We start from the raw sequence: 21,850 nt of genomic DNA on the forward strand, positions 1-21,850 counted from the left end.
ACAAGGGCAAAGATGGTGGCTCCGTTACGCTGCTACGTCATACAAAATTAATGTGTTAAGCTGCCTTGGTTCGGCATTGGTAAATGTGACCAGCTCTCACACAACATAACGCTGTCTATGGTTCGGCATTGGTAAATGTGACCAGCTCTCACACAGCATAACGCTGTCCATGGCTCGGTATTGGTAAATGTGACCAGCTCTCACTCAGCATAACGCTCTCTATGGCTCGGTATTGGTAAATGTGACCAGCTCTCACACAGCATAACGCTCTCTATGGCTCGGTATTGGTAAATGTGACCAGCTCTCACACAACATAACGCTGTCTATGGCTCGGTATTGGTAAATGTGACCAGTTCTCACTCAGCATAACGCTGTCTATGGCTCGGTATTGGCAAATGTGACCAGCTCTCACACAACATAACGCTGTCTATGGTTCGGCATTGGTAAATGTGACCAGCTCTCACACAGCATAACGCTGTCCATGGCTCGGTATTGGTAAATGTGACCAGCTCTCACTCAGCATAACGCTCCCTATGGCTCGGTATTGGTAAATGTGACCAGCTCTCACACAGCATAACGCTCTCTATGGCTCGGTATTGGCAAATGTGACCAGCTCTCACACATCATAACGCTGTCTATGGCTCGGTATTGGTAAATGTGACCAGTTCTCACTCAGCATAACGCTCCCTATGGCTCGGTATTGGTAAATGTGACCAGCTCTCACACAGCATAACGCTCTCTATGGCTCGGTATTGGTAAATGTGACCAGCTCTCACCCAGCATAACGCTCTCTATGGCTCGGTATTGGTAAATGTGACCAGCTCTCACACAGCATAACGCTCTCTATGGCTCGGTATTGGTAAATGTGACCAGCTCTCACACAGCATAACGCTCTCTATGGCTCGGTATTGGTAAATGTGACCAGCTCTCACCCAGCATAACGCTCTCTATGGCTCGGTATTGGTAAATGTGACCAGCTCTCACACAGCATAACGCTGTCCATGGCTCGGTATTGGTAAATGTGACCAGCTCTCACACAGCATAACGCTCTCTATGGCTCGGTATTGGTAAATGTGACCAGCTCTCACACAGCATAACGCTCTCTATGGATCGGTATTGGTAAATGTGACCAGCTCTCACACAGCATAACGCTCTCTATGGCTCGGTATTGGTAAATGTGACCAGCTCTCACATAGCATAACGCTGTCTATGGATCGGTATTGGTAAATGTGACCAGCTCTCACCCAGCATAACGCTGGTAGCGCGAGGACAATCACCATGCAACCTTTGACAAATAAGTAACAGTTCATAATATTAATTATCATTATATTCATTGCATTCACTGTTTAGACTATCTACATATTTACATTACCCAAACATTACATTCAGGAAAATTAACATAATATAGCTGAGGGAACCAAAGCAATTTTGTCCTTACCCAGGTATGAAAGGAGTATATAATTATGTGATGTTTCTTCTACCCCTTGGCACCGGTAATCGACATTTGACAGTTTCATAGAATAGCAGATGCATGCACTCCCAGTGGACAAAATAGTGGGAAATGTTGATGAATAATTTACCAGTTTTTATGGTCTGCCGCCATGAGTGTTATTCACACATTGTGACGTTGGTCTTGAATATGTAACCTTAAGCTTTAGTTCATTGTTTGGACGATAATTTGGGTGATACAGTCCTTCGGTGACTGGTTCTTGACCCACTACAACATTATGTATCTACAACTGTTCTCGTCAACATTGGCTGCAATACTGCCGATGTGACGTTAACTTTTAACTCACTCACTGTACGTGCCGTTGTGATGAGGCTGGATGCAATGTGCTATGTGCTTAGACCCTAAGGCTAAACATATGCATAAACACGTTGTAATGAAAACCTAACTGTAGTAATTGACATAAAGATGACATATTTTTAGATGTACCTTTTTCATATACAATTCCACCATCAAATTTAAAACAAAACCTATTGTGCACTTTGTTAAATTGCTTACATAACCATACGTATACATTAACGAGCTTCAACCTATAACAGAAAATACTGAAATGTTTCCAGGAGCAATGAGACCATATATTTTGCTGCATAGAGACTAGTCGACTCGAAGTCAGTGTACTATGACATCCTAGAAGGGAATTGTCGAGTTATCATGTTTACAGAAACATTAAAAGAAGCCCCAGAAGAAGCATATCGTAATTTGATATTATTTACAACTTTAACAGCTATAACATGACATCTGCCCAAGGTTAAATAATGCAGTCTGGCCATATTGCCGAACCATCTTCAGATATTATGATATTGTCAAGTTCGACATTTTCAACGAAGGTACTCAAGGTAGTAACCTCACTGCCGACGTATACAAAGTAAATACTAACATCACAATACCTTGAACGTAGACTGTGTATGCCTTTTGTCTAATCTTATTGTGTTTAGTCAGTGAAGGAAGTAATTAAACAGAAACAGAACAACAGCTGTGGTTCTAGTTTGCATGTTCCTGCACCAGTTATCGAATTCTCCCAGAGAGTAAGAAATCGCCATTCAGCAGATTGACCCACAATAATACGAGATGGCCAAGAATGAAAAACATGATAGGCACAGATCTGAATTAGGGTTTCGTGTAGCATGTGCAGCAGTCTTCCGGAAAATCTAACGTAGAAAGAGGATCTCTTCCCCCTTTCCTCTTAACTTTCGGTGTCATAGGTTGGGTTTTCTATTCCATTCGTTCTTTCCTGGGACTTGAAGACGTCACCCCCTGGACGGCGTTTCCTGAAGAAGAGAAAGAAATAATAGCGTAATTGCTTTTTACCCTTATATTAGGCATTCAACAATGTTCGATCTACAGAGATCAGATAATCCAGTGATGACACTATCAACATCTGTTCCAGCAAGCATCACAGGACGGCATTCAGGCATGTGGACATGCTTGATCGTTTTACCCGTTTAACTGTCTGTTTGACAACTACAGGTTCAGACGTTTTGGTCGTCAATGGCCCCAAAAGGAGTTTTTTTTGTATTGTAGAGGGACGTGTAGCCTTGCTCGGTTTGGAAGCAATTGAACGAATCCTTTAAAAAGTCTATTTTCAGCTAAATTCAGGAATTCATCATGTGTGCTCCAGAGTCAACAGCATTTGTTCATTTCCGTTCCTCAATGGCCACTCGCTGATGGCCAAGCAACTGTGGCGGAGGTATATCATGTGTGTATAAGGGTTTTGCTTCTATAACCGCCATGGTTATATTGTCATAGGATTTCACCAACCGAGGACACGCTGACCTTGACTAAACATCCCCAGAGTATCACCCCTCAAACCCTATACAGGTTAGTTTCAATTTGGATTTGTTAGCAATTAATTCACATCCGTGGCAGTGGGTGCACTCACAGGTGTAGATGAAGAAGTATTGCACCAGCGATTATCAACACGACAATTATGACACCAGTCACGGTCCCAGCCACCACTGGAGTTGACGTGTCGGGTGCTGAACCTAAAGACAGAATCACATAGACATTGCACGCATAATACGGACACATATGACCAATACCCAACAAAACTCTGCATAGTGTATATACGTACGGTTTCCTGAAGGGGACTGCTGGTGTTTTTGAAGACAGACACAAGAGCGGGATGCCATGAAAGTTTTTTTTAAATGAATTACCTAATGCATTTGAAGGCAGACACAACCACTACAAAAATGACTTGGTTTCCAGAAACCTGGAAACCATCCGTAATGTGGGTAATTGTGGAATCCAGTTGGTTTCCATTCCCTGAAACTCACTAACTGAGTTTCCAACTAGATTCCATTTTGGAAATGTGATTTTGGTATTTCTGTAAATGGAAACCAAAATGAAACTAAGTTCGGGGGTTTCTTGTTGGTTTCCATACCTGGAATTTGCAACTCTCAGATCTCACTAAATGGAAACCAACATAAAAGTAGAAAATGTAGTTTCATTTTGGTTTCCATTGCGCTGTTTTGAACTAAGTAACATAAAATGTGTAATTGTTTACCATCCAGTTGGTATCCATTCAGTAAAACTGGGTGACCTAGTTTCCAAATAGAATCCATAATGGATACTCTAAGCTCTGGTGATGGAAACTGACACGAAGCAATGGTCATGTGTTCGTTTCCATTCCTGACTGAAACTTAGCTTTCGCGAGGTGTTATAATTCAACCTGAATGTGCCTGGGGAAGGAATAGTAGATTCGTATCATTGCTTAGATGAACAAGACAACAAAAGTAAATTGTTGACGCATCATTCTGTGGATATCACAATATTAAATGTGGCTTCAAACTGACGATACAAGAACAAACTATACACTTTTTTCCTTCATATTGTTGTTTATTCGTAATGTAATGAAGCATCATATTCCAACTACCATGCACACAAACTTCACAATAACCGTACTAAACATGCAAATGGTGAAAGGACGAATGGCTATAAATGGCCTTTGCCCAGCTATGTGCGCGAGGCACACTTAGTTCAGTTTCTCTAGATTGGGATGAATGGGGCAAGTCCAGGTTTCGGTTATCTGCTTTGTCAAATTGAAGATCAGACGCTTTCTTTATCTGAAAAGAAATAATAAAACAATGATATCTATATACAAGAATAAAAGGTGAGTTGACTCTGCATAGAAACATTGCTCAAACTTTTATCATGTATCAATTATAACTTATTGGATCATTGAGTTGTGTACGGGCTTGTATTCCTTTCAGTAAATATATTGTATAAAAATTAATAAAATTAAAGCCACTTTAGCAATAGTTCAGATATATATTAATAATTAAAAGGTAAATGATGCAATATATTAAAAAAAACAGGCTATAGGCTGCCAACTCCTTGGAATGTGAAAGAGTATAAGCATTTAGGAAGATTAGTATAAGTCATTAAAACAATTGTCAGTTCAGTACTTACATAATGATATTTATGCAGAATATACGTGAATTATACAATAAACTGAGGCAGTGCGTAAAGTTTAGCGTTAAAAGCATTTAAAGTTGGCATACTTTGACACTGAGTTCAAATACTTGACAACTAATCAGTGTCAGGTCATTAGTGTGTCGGGGTTCGGGTGTCGGCTTCATTGAGGCAGTCCCCATTTAACAGGCTCCTATTATCAAAATTAGCTAGCTGTAAAAACAATAGAACTTACCTGAGTCAGGTGTTGACAGACAAAGCCGGAAGTAATGAACCGGTAATCCATGGGCACGCGAACTCGTGACCTTTTTATAAAAGCAACAGTTTTATGTACTGAAGTGGTCTTTTTCAGTCTTTGTCTTAAAATCACATCCAAATTGGGTCAGAGAAGGATTTCGTGCCCGCCAATTGAAAAAGGATCAGGTATTTCTTATTACCCACAATGCCCCTACGCACAGTTGCCGCCATTTTGTCACTTGATCCCAAGTTGTTTTGAGACGACTAATTTGAAAGCAGTTCTCACCCGGTATGTCCAGTAACGACGACAAGGAAGTCAACACAGTGCAGTATTCCTACGTTTGCCCGTGTTATCTGATTCAAGAGACTGGCAATGAGATTTACAATAGAAGCTTTGGAGATTCGGATACGTGAAAAATTGAGAACAGCAGCAGTCGTCGATCGCAGCGGGAGAAAAGGAACAATCCACGATCTGGTCAGGTACAGTGTTATTTTCTTGAAATAAGCAATAGCACATGTTATTCGTAATGTTTAACGTAAATAAGTAACTACTACAATACATATGAAAGTTTAGACTTGATGGACCTCGGTAAACACATGCATGTCGAATTCTTAGCAAGAGAGATGTATGGCTTCCTTCACTCAGTACTCGGTTAATTCAAGAACTCAATATTACTGTGATTTGGATCAGCTCACACACACGATTAAAATGGTTCAATGTGTTAATGAATGAAGCAAGAAAAAAATACATCACAAATATCTCTAGTATATTATTGCTAATGTGCTTGTTACGACTCACAATAACTTCAAACGTATTTAAAAATACGAATATTTATTTAAGAAATCCTTTTCATATTGCTTTTGATATTTGCACGTTTGAAAACAATGTAGTCGGGGATAGTGTGTCATTTTGCATTTATAGGTTAGGGATTCTCTGACCAGATTTGGTGCTTTGTTTGAGTGAAATTTCAAAATTGAAATTTCACAATGTTTTCAAACTAATATTGAATATTTTTATATTATTTATTTATGAGATAATTTAGATTTGCCATCTGATGTAAGTAGTGTTATGCTTATCATATCAAGATTTAACGAACTCTGAATGAAGAAATGTGGATTGTGTTAGTCCCACGGAAAAGGTTACAAAGAGTTTTTGATATAAAGAATATATGGGTATACAATGATGGATTGCCAACCCAAAATAGTATATGAATTTGCTGACCTGGATTCTTTTCATCTAGCATATTCTACACTTTGCAAATTGAGACACTTTATTGTTAGAGTGCAATATGACAAGTTCCTGACCTTTTTTTAATCGATGCATTTCTACGTTTCCAGCATAAAGGAGGCCAGTGTTGGAAAAACTGAAGAAGGCAGCCAGGACCAACTAATCTGACATACAAAAGGTATGTATAACCTGAACCGTCCAGTACATAATGTACATACAACATAACCAAATAATGTAAATCCTAGCAATCAGTAAAAATGCATGGCGCATGTCACTATTCTTGTAACCTCCAACTGGAAACATGTTTCACTTATAGTTATGCATCATGGACATATCTCCTTTCAGAAGCTCGGGTTTGGATGAACAAGATGGATCACTTAAGAAGGTGTGGGGAAAGCAGAGGCCCACGGCTTGTACACAAAGAACGGCAAAAAGTTCTGAGTGAGTAAACGTATTCTAGTCATTTTACATCTTGCAGAGAAACCTTTAAAATATCAAGTTAATTTGGATTCTTTCTATGTACATTCAAGGAATTTCAAAATGAACACTGTTTAAAAAGTGCAATTTATCCTTTGAAAAATACAGCTTAAAAAAATATGCTGCAGCACATTATGCTGCAGCGTATGCTTGTGACCCCATATTCAAAGCTTGTCTGCCTGAATGACTCCACATTATTGGTTAAGAAAACATGTCTTTTCACAATAACGGATAAATGGTAGTTCTATACTCATAATGTGCATTGTAAGTAACATTCAGAAAATAAATTATGGCTTTCAAAGGCGAATTTCTTCATGTCTCTGCACTCTATCATATATCAATAAGCTGTTCTGTGATTGAAACGTTTGATGTCAAATGCTCAGTTTATACTTTTTGATCTCTTCGCTTGTCGGACATGGGGTTCAGTGTATTTCACCTCAAGCAATGTTTGACAGTTTTCTTGTCTCTAGCCATGGATATCGTAGACGAATGCTTGTTTGTACTGATAGTTTGTTTTCTAAATTTCAGAAGCTGGAAAGCAGGAAGGCTGTGAAATGATTGACTGGCCGGAGGAGAAGAAGCACACAGTTCTTCCTCTCTTGGGGAAAGAGCTAATATTTTTCAAACTAGGAAGCCAAGTGATATGGGCTGGTCTACAGTGTGTTTAAGAGAAATATTCTGTGTTCACTGCTAATTATTCCCTGGCTTTTGTTTCATTTACTAACTTGAATATTCCGAATATTATTTGTTTACAAACGTATTGTTGAATATAAATAAACTTTAAAAGAATTTGTGTTTTATTCTGTTGTTTGTCATCCTGAAACCTTTTACCATTATGCAATTGTGTAAAATACTTGATTTGCTACATGTGAGACATGAAACAGCATCTTTTTCGGAGAACCGGGTAAAGGGCCGACACGAGCAAGTTTCAGTTCATGGAAACTAGGTATTAAACTAGGTTGGAAACTACAACACGGAAACCGGGTTGAAACCTCCAGTAAACTCATACACGGAAACCAGGTTGAAACCTACAATAAACTCATACATGGAAACCAGGTTGAAACCTACAATAAACTCGTACATGGAAACCAGGTTGAAACCTACAATAAACTCATACATGGAAACCAGGTTGAAACCTACAATAAACTCGTACATGGAAACCAGGTTGAAACCAACAATAAACTCATACATGGAAACCAGGTTGAAACCTACAATAAACTCGTACATGGAAACCAACTGGATCCCGCTTGGAGGAGTGGGTAATGAAACGAATTGGAAACCATCCTGAAATGGTGCAGTTTCAGTTGCATGGAAACCACAATGAAACTATGGGAAACTCCCTGGAAACCAACTGGAAATGTTGGTTTCCATGACGTTTCTTCTCGGTATCAGTGTTCCGGAAACCAGCTTATTTTTGCTGTGAACAGCGGGATGGCATGTAAGGGTTTTCTGAAAGAGTTACCAAATGCGTTTGAAGAGACACAGAAGAGCGGGCTGGCAGACGGGGCCCATCTTCCGTCGCTTCTGCAGGTCAGAGTGTTTGCGGATAGTGTTTGATAACCTGAATCACAGGTCAGCGTGCAACGACTGCCCGGTGCCAAGTCGGAAGCGACACAAGCACTTGGAAGGATGTTACCATGACTTGGTTTTACCATGGCGGGACATGACATGTCTGTAAAAGAAATAATGATGAAAGTATTCCTGTCTATCTCATCCATCTAACAGGCATGTGTTTGACTACAAATCCGGTTGGACTTCATATAGGCCAAACCTTCAAACAATTTATTGTGTTGCGCTTGTTTCCTCTAAGCAATAATTCAATATATGACGACGTTCTCTGTATATTCAAGCAAGGATCAGCAATCCAGTGACTGACATAATATAATAATAATACAAATTATATCGATCGACCTGTCATCGAGTTGGAAAAGCTGCTGTTATCACACGCCTCTTGCTAACATGGGCCAATCGCAACCCCTGATCTCCAGACTTTTTCAGAATAGCAAAACCTTAGACTGAATGATAGCGAAACAAAATGATGTGACTGTTTATGTCGCAGGCAGTACCTTTCATGACATGGCGTTGCAGCATGGAAGACAATAGTGTGAAGACCAAGCAAACCCATGACTGATACGATCAACGACGGGGTAAAATGACCAAGCCAATCAATTCTCGTATTATAACTGCTCAATCAAAGTCTGTTCCTGTGTGCAGCCTTTACTACAGATGACAAATTATTGAGCTCATATTTGATTTTGTTCAGCTTGATGATTTGTGTGATTGAGTGAGTTAATATTTAACTTCACAACGGCAATATTTCAGCCATATCGTGACGAGAACATGTTTGATATTGAAATGATATATGTGTATATTATAAAAACCTGTCGTCAAAGGACAGTAAAACAGCTAGAGTATCACAGATGTATGTAAAACTAGTGTGGAAAGTTAAAACTAATAGGACTATTTGGACAAACAATATACAACACGGACTATACATCACCAGCAAACTACTTAATGACTTGAACGTCAGTTCATTTACATATACCATACGTAAGATTACCATGATTGGTGTAGATGGCAGAGTGACAGCCTGAAAAGATGACTTTTCTACATCACACTGTTCGTTCTTTTCTATTTTTCAACTGGTATATATCAGCTCCACTCTCGTTTGTAGTGAAAAGAATGTGTTACAATATCTGCTATTGGTCGAAGGAAGTGGTTGATTTGAAACTGTGTTGGTGTGACGACATATGGTATTGCACCTATTCAGAGCACGGAGGCTTATTATCTACATGTTATGTTTTGATAATATGTCAAGTCAATTAACTATAATAAACAAATATGCAGAACTGAATAGATTATAAATACCCGTCTTAACACACATGGACAGTAATAACCTTCAATAGTGATTGTGATATAATTATTAAACTTACTATGCGTTGCAATGCTGGTGCCATTTGTCTTGGTGCAGACAAGCTGTTCGCCTGACCAAGTGCCTTCCTCACAACGCCTGATCGTCGTACCATTTGAAGGCGAGTAACCAGGCAGACACGTCTGCTCACAGAGCTCCTGGTAGTTGTATGGTGTTTCACAGCTCAGAAATCTGCCATGGACTGGAGTAGGTGGAGCTGGGCAGGTGATGGCTGTAGGACGATTTGTACCATGTTAATAGATATTGTTGGGGAGAACAGTAGGCCTTGGGCAAAGGTTCTTACGATTTCTTTCAAAATAATTTCAGGAGTGTCTCATTAATTTTATGTAGGGAGCTTGTTCGAAACAGCCTTTGTGTGCATTTTCAGATATAGTTCTAAGTTTGAAACGTTTCTGTTTGGGAGAAGTGTATTAGACAGATCAATTAATACGGACCTTTGCACGTGGAACCACTTGTCCACTGAGCTTGTCCAGCATTGTTGAGGTCACATGTTACGTTATGTGGACCAGACAGGGTGTAACCAGGGCGACAGCTGATGTGACACGTGGACCCATAGAACGACCGGCAGATGGCTGAATCAATGTATCCGTTAGGAGGTGGGATGAAATGCGTGCATGTCACCACTACAAACAAACACAGGGAAACATTAAAGTCTGCAATGGCGTTAGGAATGTTTTGATATTATGAAGCAGTATCAGAATCTGAGTTTGCTTGCATTAGTCGGATATTTCCAAACACTCACCTGTTACCGTATCTTGAAGGCACAGTTACCTGTAATATCCGATATTTACATTGCACAAACCTATGACTGTTATGTTAAAGACACAATTTACCGATTGCCTGCTATTTCCACTACACTCAGGTATGACGGTTATCTTGAAGACAGAGGTACCGATTATCCGATCTTTCCACCACACTCACCCTGGACCGTTATCTTGAAGACACAGTTACCCGTAATGTCCAATACTTCCACTGCACAAATCTGCCGTGCTATCTTGAAAACACAAGCACTGTTTATACTAATATTTCCTCTACATTCACCTGTGAAGACAAAAGTTTGGGTAATACATCGTATTCCCCCTGCACTTACCTGTGACTGTAATCTTGAAGACACAAGTACTTGTAATGCCCGATACATCTGCTGCACCGACTGTTACGGTGTACACTCCATCACCTACGTTAAGTGGTGGCGTCTGACTCTGAAACACGTTCACATCCTGGCCAGTGTTATCGGTTGCTGCGGGTAGTGTCCAGTTGACTGTGGCTGTCTCATGTCCTTTGGGTGCTTTGACAAATATGTCCTGTGGGCATGTGATGTTAGGACCTTGTCTGTCTGACAATCGTAAAGCATTGTGTGAGGTTAGGGTATGTTTAATGTTGGAAAAGGGGAATGTGTTTATCTGAAACCTTGACACAGATATAAAGATCATAAAATACAACTTGAAGTACGATATCTTGAAAATATTTTTGAATTGCACATTACTGAACATGATGAGGTTAATGTTTAATTAAGTTGATAGTATCAATATTGTGCAATTCAAACACATCCTTGTCTCCGACTGCCAAGTATCGAACGCATATAATTCCTGATATCTGCTCTAACTATTTTTTAAACTGTGTCTGATCCTGACTTTTGTAAACTCAGGTCTGGCATTTGGACTTATTTACGCAGGTTATGTTCTCAATAGTGGGTATTTATGTCTATTAAGGTGTCTCACCCTGACATAAAAGCGGAGCTCCCAAGTTGTTCCACTGCCCATTGCTCATGCATTGTAGATTTGACTGACCAATGAGAGAGAAGCCTGGCATGCACATGACCGTACAATACGTCCCTACCGTGGATTCTAGCTGTGTACAGTTGGCTGGAGACACGGACCCATACTTCGGAGAAAACAGAACCGGACACGGTTTGGCTAAAACAAAGACAGATCTTCACGATAACTGGCAGCGTGGTAGCTACCACGATATCGCAGAATAGTACGGTCATCACTACCATTTGGCGAAACACCAAATTACTGTTGAAAGTGAAATGTCCATGCCGTATACCGCACGCGTTACTTGGTTACCAAGTAAATACTCTATCTAGGAAGTATTTCCATGGAAATATCTCTCTACAAACATAATCTTCGTGATTTAAGGGTGGGTGTAATCGGCATTAATTTAAATCGTTTTAGATAATACTTAAGTTATGTATTGTGACCAATGATATAATACAAAACATATCCTCCACACGTGTATCAATTAGGAGTGTGCAATGCAGGTGTTACGTGTAGAGTGTAGAGTATAGAGTGCTTTACCTTCTCATCTGGAAAAGGTATCAAGGATAAGAACAGGTATCGATCATACACGAATTCGTAGGTTCGAATCCAAAATGTTAATATTATTTTGTTGGCACATTATCCTCGCCCGAGGGTTTCATAAAAGGATTCGTCACCTATGAACTGCATTACTTTGAATTCTTCCGGGTTTTTTTTACAATTGATCCGCTGTCATATAATGGAAATGCTGTTTAAAACACCACAATAAAATAAATCATACATTAACAAAACTACCCAACGCATGTAGGACAGATGCAAAGTCATATGTCACCCTGCACTGCCACTGTAGTTAAGTGAACAAACGTAAAACATCTGTCCAAACTAAACCGGTTTCGCATTGTTTGAATCTTGGAGTTAACTTTACTGTGAATAACTGACTTCTGCCGCAGGTGAGTCCGTCTGGCTGGAGAGCAAGGCCGTCGGGGCAAACACAGAAGAAACCTTTGTCCGGGTTCGGGAGACAGATATGACTGCAGCCACCACGTCCATTGCTACAGCCATTGGTACCTGAACATAAAGTAAACAATACACGGCTTTCGTCGCAAGAACATTAAATCAATTTCCCTTCAACTCTGGTCTCTAATTTAATGGTTTCATTTCTTATGAGTCTAAAGAGCTCCTTCTAAATGTACATCCTTCTAATCCGAGATATTTCACCGGTCCTGGTTTAAAGGGATTCCACAGTGATTCCAAATAACAACGGTCAATCAAATATCCTTACTGATCGTGATATATGTGTATTGCCCATCTCTGAATACACAACATTGTAGACACTGCAGCAAATGAGTATATCAGCGCTATAGATAACTGAACGATGTGTTTTTGCCGCTCTATAACAAGAGGCGTTATCAGGTCATGTCTAGATGTAACTAAATCACCATGTACTATTGCGTTACCAGTCTAGTTTATGACCTGTCACCATCACCAAGTACAGCAGAGATTGTTGTACACTGATCACTGTATGTCGATCTTACATGCAGATAACATGGACGAAATTACAACAGATGAGATGGAATATCCTCTGCACGTCGATATGTGAAAGATGCAGGAATGTACGAAAATTATTATTGGCTTTCATAATCATGCAAACAATTTAGACCAAACCAAGTAATATGTTACAAACACGACACATGTTTGTCCCCACCTACACTGATTCTCAACTATGCGCATGATGGTATTACAACGAATATGGTTTATGTGTTACTGGATCTGTCTAAGAGTTGAAACAATGTTAGAATCCCAGAAAGGTGTTAGGTTGACAGCTCATTCCACCTTTCATACGAATGATGTTTCTTCAGTGCAACAACTTTCATTGTCGTACGAATTTTTCAACATTTCTTATGGTAGACATATGGACTACGCTTATACATTCGACGCTCTATGGCAGAGTTATACATTGTGTAGTGCCTTATGTTCTCTTGTTCTACGTGTTACTGTTAACAAAGGAACAGGCCTGTGCATGTGTTTGTGAGCCTGGCATCACCACTACTTCACAGCGATGAAGAGGCACGTAATATAGCTGGACTCGTACGATGGAAATCTGGAAGAATTTAACTTTCTGGGCCCCAGTCTAGTGTCAAAGTAACAAGTTCAGACAGTTAGTTCTTAATACCACTTTGAAAAATAGTATCTTCTAATATTGTGACCGAATTAACCCGTGTCTGTTCAGCTGCAGATGTGACATTCATTTACATGACAGACCCGTAAACACTTGAGTGGGTATCATGCCTTGGAGAATGTAATGCTGTACCGAGTAGAGCAGAGGACATTGTGGGCACCTTGAATCAAACACTCTAATGTAGTGTTGACAACCGACGGTGTGTCAAAGGAACAATTTCACGCTTTTGTATAGAGGCATTGGTGTGTGTAAATTAACTACTGGCAAATCACATAAATGACCTAGTTTCCATCATCGTAAAGGTTAAAGAGAATGGATATCGCCTCACGTACCGGATGGGCCCCATCCGTCTCTGTGGTAGTGAATGTCGTTCAGGTGCCCAAACCCACCGGGCCCCACCGTTGTTAATCCACTGCCATCATCGTACATCCGAAAAACGGTCCTACAGATTCAATCATTTGTTATAAAAGATGAAATATTGTTTTCCTTCGTGTCTAAAGGTGGAGGCTGATAACTACTCACTAAAGTACTGTTTGCACCTACTGGGACAGACAGACGACTGCCAAGTGTTCACGAAAGTACTGTTTGCACCTACAGGGACAGACAGACGACTAAAGTACTGTTGGCACCTACAGGGACGGACAGACGACTCAAGTACTGTTGGCACCTACAGGGACGGACAGACGACTGTCAAGTTTTCACTAAAGTACTGTTTGCACCTACAGGGACAGACAGACGACTAAAGTACTGTTTGCACCCACAGGGACAGACAGACGACTAAAGTACTGTTTGCACCCACAGGGACAGACAGACGACTAAAGTACTGTTTGCATCTACAGGGACGGACAGACGACTAAAGTACTGTTGGCACCTACAGGGACGGGCAGACGACTCAAGTACTGTTGGCACCTACAGGGACGGACAGACGACTGCCAAGTTTTCACTAAAGTACTGTTTGCACCCACAGGGACAGAGAGACGACTAAAGTACTGTTTGCACCTACAGGGACGGACAGACGACTGAAGTACTGTTGGCACCCACAGGGACAGACAGACGACTAAAGTACTGTTTGCATCTACAGGGACGGACAGACGACTAAAGTACTGTTTGCACTTACAGGGACAGACAGACGACTGCCAAGTTTTCACGAAAGTACTGTTTGCACCTACAGGGACAGACAGGTGAATGTCAAGTATCCACTAAAGTACTGTTCGCACCTATAGGGACACACAGACGACTAGTGTTTGCTGATGCGATGCATACACCTTCAACAGGGACAAATAGATGACTGAACAATGTTCACTGAAACAAGATATCCACTTTCTGTTGGGCTAGGCAGGTCACGTGTAATAAAGCATTGGGTCGACTTACTGTTTGCTCCAGTCGGTGAAGAAAAGATAATCACTAAAATATATAATGCCGAAATACTGAGATCCCACACTGGAAGATACCACGACGCGTTGGCGCCCGTCAAGCTTAGATTTTTCAATTTTACCAGATCCTTGATCGCACCAGAATAGTTCATTGCCTGCAACACAGCAAACTTTACCATCACTTACATGTCTTGTTTTCAAGTTGTGTATGTGAGATAAGGTGGAAGATAATTGTAAAGTGATGTATCCTGAACCGACTGACAATTGTACTCAACTCCAAAATCATGAATTACATATCATGGTAGAATTCAATGTGCAACGAATGTTTTCTCTGTTTTTTGCAAGTTGTAATAATGTAACATTAGTTTGTGCTCCAAGCCTTTCTTCACATTGTCCAAAACCACTTGTATGTACGGAGAACGGGGATAACCCACGGCAAAGATCACTTTCAATGCAGAAAAGTCTCTTTAGACGTTTTATGTTTTGAGTATATATACTATTTTATATTCGTAACCCAACAGAAAAGACGTGAACTACCGTCCGAGTTGATGGCGATGCCTGTGGGCCGAACGAGATTCTTTGTAACAATGGGGGTTCTCACCGACCCGTCATAGGACGCCCTCTCGATCTTGGGACTGTGTCCATAGTCACACCAGTAGATCAGTCTGGAGAATAGAAGGGCAACACTTGCGGTGAGCCTTTCGTAATCTACTACTACCAGACACTGAATGTTTTATAGCATTCAAATCAACATCGAAATTAGTTATAATTAACTGACATGTGTTTACTGTCAGTACTACAGATGTTCGCTGGCAATAATATCATATCTATGATTCAGTTCGTTGTTGTTTTCATAAAAAAGAAGCTTGAAATCATTTAGTCACTCAATTTGTGGTTACATTAAACATGTTTATGCTCTTTGCTTTGAATAATGAAAGAGCAGATTCCAGTCTAATTTCGTAAAATATTACAATTAGGATTGGTGTATGATGTCACATTGGTAATGGGTAATACTGCTGATAATGCCGATACTTTCACCCCGGCACCAAGTTTAAAGCACAGCCATGTGTACCAAGCACCACAGAAGAATATAGACGTGAAATAACATGAAATAATGTCCAATCAGATCGATTTACCAATAGAAGCTATCTTATGAAACGAAAAGGAGGGCTGACCGGCCAATATCGTTGTACATACTCACATGGACACTAAAACATATTGCAATCTCATGATACATCACGGGCCAACGATGACGGAAACGATGGTACCTTTTTGGCCGTCAGCACATGTATATGTTTGGTTGTGGGATAGTCGGAGATAATTATTCAATATTACATGCATCATGGATCATATGATGTAAATGAACTAATCAGATGTGTGTACCAACCCAGTGGAGGGGTCAGCAACGATGGCCCTTGGTTCATCCAGATCTTCCGTAACGATAGTGAGATGAGCAAAGCCGTCAATTGTCATCAGTCCAATGATATCATTGCCAGTGTCTGTGTAGAAGATTAACCGTGTAACTGGGTCGACGGTGATACCATTGGGCACAGCAACTATCCAGACATAAAAGAAATTTCAGTGCGAGCATAGTCTCTTCCTTGTATTAGTCCAATGGAAATTGAATGGTTTGTCACCTGCGTGGTTGTTTCACCCTACGGACGGTGCCAATCCATGGCCCTCGTCATACTGATCTTAATAGTGGCCTTATTTTGTTTACTGATTTATTATATGGTTTTGTTGTTGTTTTGCTGTTGCTAGTGTTTGGTTTATTTTGTTATGTAGTGTGTGTGTGTGTGTGGCTCTTTGTGTGTGGCTGTGGCTGTGTCTGTGTTTTCCAATGGAGAAACATGAGGAACTGGCAAACAATCAATGACAAATACAGGGAGACATGACGATAAATACATCATAAGGCCTTATGCAGATCATTTATTCTTGTATTTCAGATATTTCAGACGACGAACGTGAAAACTAGTTTGTAATTCAGGGCACTCACACTCGATTATTCCATTTAGGAAGTATACCAATATGTCACTGCTGAAGTTGAACCTTATCACCTCATCATAAACTTGTGTCCTAAAATCAATAACTCATCACTTTCTCGATTGCCAAACAACTCCTTGAAAATATGGAACAACGGTGCATGTGTTACGAGAGTGTATTTTCTGTAAACTGTATTGCTACTTAAGTGCTAATTATTATTTGAGTCACAATGTTGAAAGTTTTGAGTGATATTATTATGGGTCACATTTCGTATCACAAATGCTCAGTGCTTTTAGTATTTTGGATGCAGGCGTTCAATGAAGTGCCTCCATTGATTGGTTACTTCCGGGAGACTACTAGAAAATTCTACGTTGATGGCGATGGTCGTATGTGCTCGAATATTCAGGAATCGGTGACAGTGTATATGAAGACTGGTTGTCATGTTGACAACACGGACACACAGAGATTAACTGGAGTTACAACAAACTGCCTTCGGCAACGTTTGACCTACACAACCGCTGCCTGACTGCTCGCTGTGTTGTATTCAGTAAAACTGTTTCTCACTCTCACACAAGACTTCAGTGAGTTGACATTATACTTGTGACCCAGTGCTTTAGATTTGACTCAATTGCATTGTACATGAAACCTCTATTGTGAATCTCTATCGTGCCTTTTGGTTTTAGCTGAATACAAATTATAATTAAACATATCAGACTTCTCAGTGTTGTATTTAGCTGGTTCTGAGGGGATTTCTTACACCTGCTATTCACCGCAGCACATGCAATTAGGAAAGTCATCTAGTAATTACAACATACTACCTTTCCCTATGCAGTCTTCGGTCAGCATGTGTGCGAGAGCACACCACAAGGCATGGTTCTGTAAATGATATGACATTGCAACATTCCTCATGCACCAGTATGTGAAACTGTTTCTTGTTTGTTTTATAACATCGTAACATTGTTCAGGGTATCTATTATTAAGTATACATATCAATTTGAAAGGAAACGGACAGGTACCTGCATTAAGCTGCCAAATAACCTTCTCCGCTTTGCCAGAAAGTGTCACACTGCGAATCTGTTTGGAACCAACGTCTGTCCAAATGACTTGCCCGTCTACAAAGTCATAACCAATTGCCACGGGACTGTCTGCTGAGGACACTGGTATGTTGACATAACTAAAGGTGCGTCCATCCATACGGTAGATCTTCTTATCTGCGGAATCTGTTATAAGCAGGAAATTGTTGGGGCGCTGTGCTGAAAGTAGTAAATGCATCGATGTAGTATCATGACCGGTGATATAAGCTAGTTCATAATAAGCTAGTTCGCTAGTTCGTGAAATGGAATGGCCTAATGTCGCAATAAAGATAAGCGTTATATTCCCGTCCGTCATGTCGCTCGGAAAAATATATATGCACTGTTGTTATCTCTTTTGTCTGCAGCCTGTCTGCGTGATATGTGCAAATGTGTACAAATTAGTGATGTCTTTATTTCATCCTGCGTGGATACCACCTGACGCCAACTACATTTGACAGTGTCACAATAGCACGTGTAAAACGTTCGACTCAAATAGAAAGCTTGAGATTATGCTTAATTTGGGTGCTACAAACATGTATGATCATTTCTTCCACCAGTTCGCGTGGAGATTTGGGACTTTGTGGTATAATTATCTGGTCCGTTGCGACTCACATTGGGGTTTTAATATGCATGTTCTGCCTATCAACTTTAAGCAAAGCATACATGCAGTTGCAAATCATTCACATTGGTTCGTCCACAATACAATCATTGTCTTGTTTCTGTGCGTATGTGGATACTAGTATTCGACGTGATACTGGATCGAGTCCATGTTATTACATCAGCGTGACTTGTATGCTTAGAGAGTGAGTGAGTGAGTTTGGTTTTACGCCGCCTGTAGCCATAGTCCAGCGTTAGCACGGCGGGGGACACCAGAAAATGGGACTCACTCATTGTACCGATGTGGGGAATCGAACCCGGGTCACTAGGCTACCCCACCGCCCCCTTAAGCTTAGAGAATAAACGTAAATAACAACACGGGGTAGCTTGTAACCAACCTGATGAGCACGTGACTCCGGCGTCGTGGTCATGGCTGCAATTACTTGCCCCCCACCCGCCACCAGAACACTGTGTGATGGAGACCTCTGACCCAAGACATGTCAAACCTTCCAGCCATATTGGACCTGTGCCTTCACCAAAGGTTGTCTGACGATGGATAGAACCTCCGGACCTACATGTACATAACAAGCATGGCACATCTTACATCACACAGACCTATTCGAGTAGACAGCAGTGAGGTACCGCCTTACTTTAAACAGACAGACAAAACTGTGGATGGCAATGGTACACCATATTCATACGCATCATTGTGTAATATCATTGAGCACACTGCACCAATGACGCCGAAAAGTAACACAACAATTAGTGAGAATTCGAAACTAAGCTAGAGCATAACGATTTGTCATACGTTTACAATACGAAATTGCCTTAAACAATCACAATGCACTCCGTCAAATCAAAGTTTATAAGAGAAACAGTTCAAGATTCGAACCGGCTGATTTACACATAGGGATAGGTCTGTCAGATAGGGTCTAATAGCCTCATATATTGCGGTAAAAGATGTCACTGTCTGGTCACAGTGTTTGTGAACTACTCGCCATCCATCGCGCGATTTCTACAACACGGGTAACAGTTGGAATTATCCTTTGCTCATACAGACATGAAACTGTAAACATCTACAAAGGCTGAACATTTTTCATAATGGTCCCATACGGGATATAAAAGAGGATACTCTATCGCCCATGATTACACAAATGCTTGTGACTCAGTAAAACACACGAGTCAACGTAATTACGGATATCAGTGACATCAAACGAAGCATAACGTATACTTCGCCCCATGTCCCTAACTATTCGTAGACATGCATATGTATATGGCACATCAACATAGAAAGTATGTACTTACGAGAAATCAGAGTATCCAAGCATGGAACAGACGACGGCGGCATCCTTAACGTCCCAGGTGTCATCACAAACTGTACCCCATGCCCCGAATGCATACACTTCTACTCGACCTTGATAGGAAGTAGTTCCGCCGACAAGACGTACAAACGTTTCGGCGGGGTTTGGCGTTGACATTGGGGAAAGAGACGTTCCATCCGTCGTCATCGGTAATACTGCAACATATGTCATATTTGGGATTTCACTTCCTCAGTAAAGTACAAATTCTAGTACTTTTTTGGTTGAGTCCCATTCGAGATTCGAACCCGCACCCTCAGAGTCAGGCACCTAATTGCCACCGCGACTTCCACGCTGAGCGGGTTAGGCGGCTGACTTTGTGTGCTGGCGATTAGGTGCTGACTGTTTAACGTGTGAAGATGTGTGCATACCTTATTTATCCACTTTTACAGATCTACCACCACATCGGTGGGTAGCCTGAATACTAGTATCGACTCCTTACAAATATTAAATACTTGTTACACTGAATATGAGATCGTCAAACGTTGATGCATCGTGGTAGAATGGGGTCATGTTAGAAAGATAAATGTGTGATTTGCTAAAGTCAAGTCTTCCTTGTAAACCTAAAAATATCTCAGTCAACCCTTAGTCCCCAAATTGCTTGCCATATGATCGCTCATAGTAAACAGCTTGATTATTACATGACACAGACCACATTGCTATCTATCTGACTGTCTGTACATTCATACAGACGTTTATCTGTTGCCATGACTGCACAACATCATTATGTAGAGCTACATCTCGAATGTGCCTGCTGTGTTTCCCAGGTTGCATTTAATGTGTCCAACATACCTTGTGTGAGATGCGACAACAGTAACAGCAGTGCCAGTGGTGCCATTGGTGACAGTGGTGATCGGGGGCTGAGGTATGACATACTCGGTGGATCGGTACAAGTGAGAGATGTTCGGAGATTTACAGGTGTGTACATCACCGAACACAATTGCCGATAGGAATGACAACGTTGTGTAGCCACATATCTACGTACGTACAAGGACAAGCGATGATATCCAGATCAAGATATCATATCTCCCAAATGCGCGATACCGCCGAGGTCTCGTGACACGAACTTATAACAATCAGTATGACATGATATGAATACCCGAGGGATTTTGGGGGGATGACATGCATTGCGATAACTAGACTGCTCTGCCATCTTATCCTTACATTACACAGACTATAATCGTCGGAACAGATAAGGAAGACTCGGAAATAAATTAAATGTTCATATCTTTAGCACATATCAGTTTATCGTTCTATGATTATAACAAACTCCTCTCCCTCTCCTACTGTAAGTCCCCACAATTCAAACTCAGTTTAACTCTACCATACCTTTAATCGCTGTATATTTGTTATTTTAATATTGGCTTAAACTCGCCAGCTGCAGCAAAATCGCCAGCAGCTGAAAGGATGAGGGTGAATAAAGCTAGGATCCGTGCAGGTAGCAAAAGTACTGTAAGTCCCCATGGTCCCTAGTATGGTGATCTACCTTCAGTTGTTGGTGATCTATAGTCCGTCTTTTATATCGTATTGTCTTAACAATTACAATGTTTTAGTTCTTCATTCATTTTTTGTGCTCATATCTGTGATATTCGAGTATTTTTACTGTTCATCGTCGACAGGTTTTACTCTTGAACATTTTTCACTTAGAGACATTAGGTTAGTGGAGGGCATGGAATGTAATAATGGACAAGGCATTATCTCTCCTTTATTGATTTAGAAAGCTTGGAAATCTAGTCTC

The 21,850-nt window shown here is 40.7% G+C and overlaps 1 protein-coding gene and 1 long non-coding RNA gene across 2 annotated transcripts; one reads left to right on the forward strand and one right to left on the reverse strand.

Moving 5' to 3' along the window:
* Positions 1 to 1,309: 1,309 nt before the first annotated feature.
* Positions 1,310 to 21,060, reverse strand: LOC137282245 (uncharacterized). Its single transcript, XM_067814011.1, has 16 exons — positions 20,905 to 21,060; positions 20,060 to 20,270; positions 19,153 to 19,325; positions 18,101 to 18,337; positions 16,489 to 16,657; positions 15,639 to 15,766; positions 15,100 to 15,256; positions 14,061 to 14,170; positions 12,489 to 12,617; positions 11,511 to 11,705; positions 10,883 to 11,125; positions 10,227 to 10,415; positions 9,794 to 10,003; positions 8,323 to 8,532; positions 3,387 to 3,489; positions 1,310 to 2,775 (listed from the first exon to the last, which is right to left on the reverse strand). Exons 1-16 carry the CDS (start codon positions 21,038 to 21,040, stop codon positions 2,691 to 2,693), a joined length of 2,685 nt encoding a protein of 894 aa, XP_067670112.1. The 5' UTR covers positions 21,041 to 21,060; the 3' UTR covers positions 1,310 to 2,690.
* On the forward strand, positions 5,395 to 7,477 carry LOC137282181 (uncharacterized). Its single transcript, XR_010956792.1, has 4 exons — positions 5,395 to 5,635; positions 6,494 to 6,561; positions 6,729 to 6,824; positions 7,389 to 7,477. It is a non-coding gene; the product is annotated as an uncharacterized lncRNA (long non-coding RNA).
* Positions 21,061 to 21,850: the final 790 nt, after the last annotated feature.

The sequence above is a fragment of the Haliotis asinina genome, chromosome 1 (genome assembly GCF_037392515.1).
Source record: "Haliotis asinina isolate JCU_RB_2024 chromosome 1, JCU_Hal_asi_v2, whole genome shotgun sequence".
Lineage (NCBI taxonomy): Eukaryota > Metazoa > Mollusca > Gastropoda > Lepetellida > Haliotidae > Haliotis > Haliotis asinina.

Excerpts from the sequence above, each read along its gene's own strand:
- LOC137282245 (XM_067814011.1), bottom strand. The coding sequence starts at position 21,040 with ATGTACACACCTGTAAATCTCCGAACATCTCTCACTTGTACCGATCCA. Across the intron at positions 20,271-20,904 it reads GTTGTCGCATCTCACACAAG|TATTACCGATGACGACGGAT; the intron begins GTATGTTGGACA and ends CATATGTTGCAG. Across the intron at positions 19,326-20,059 it reads CTTGGATACTCTGATTTCTC|GTCCGGAGGTTCTATCCATC; the intron begins GTAAGTACATAC and ends ATGTACATGTAG.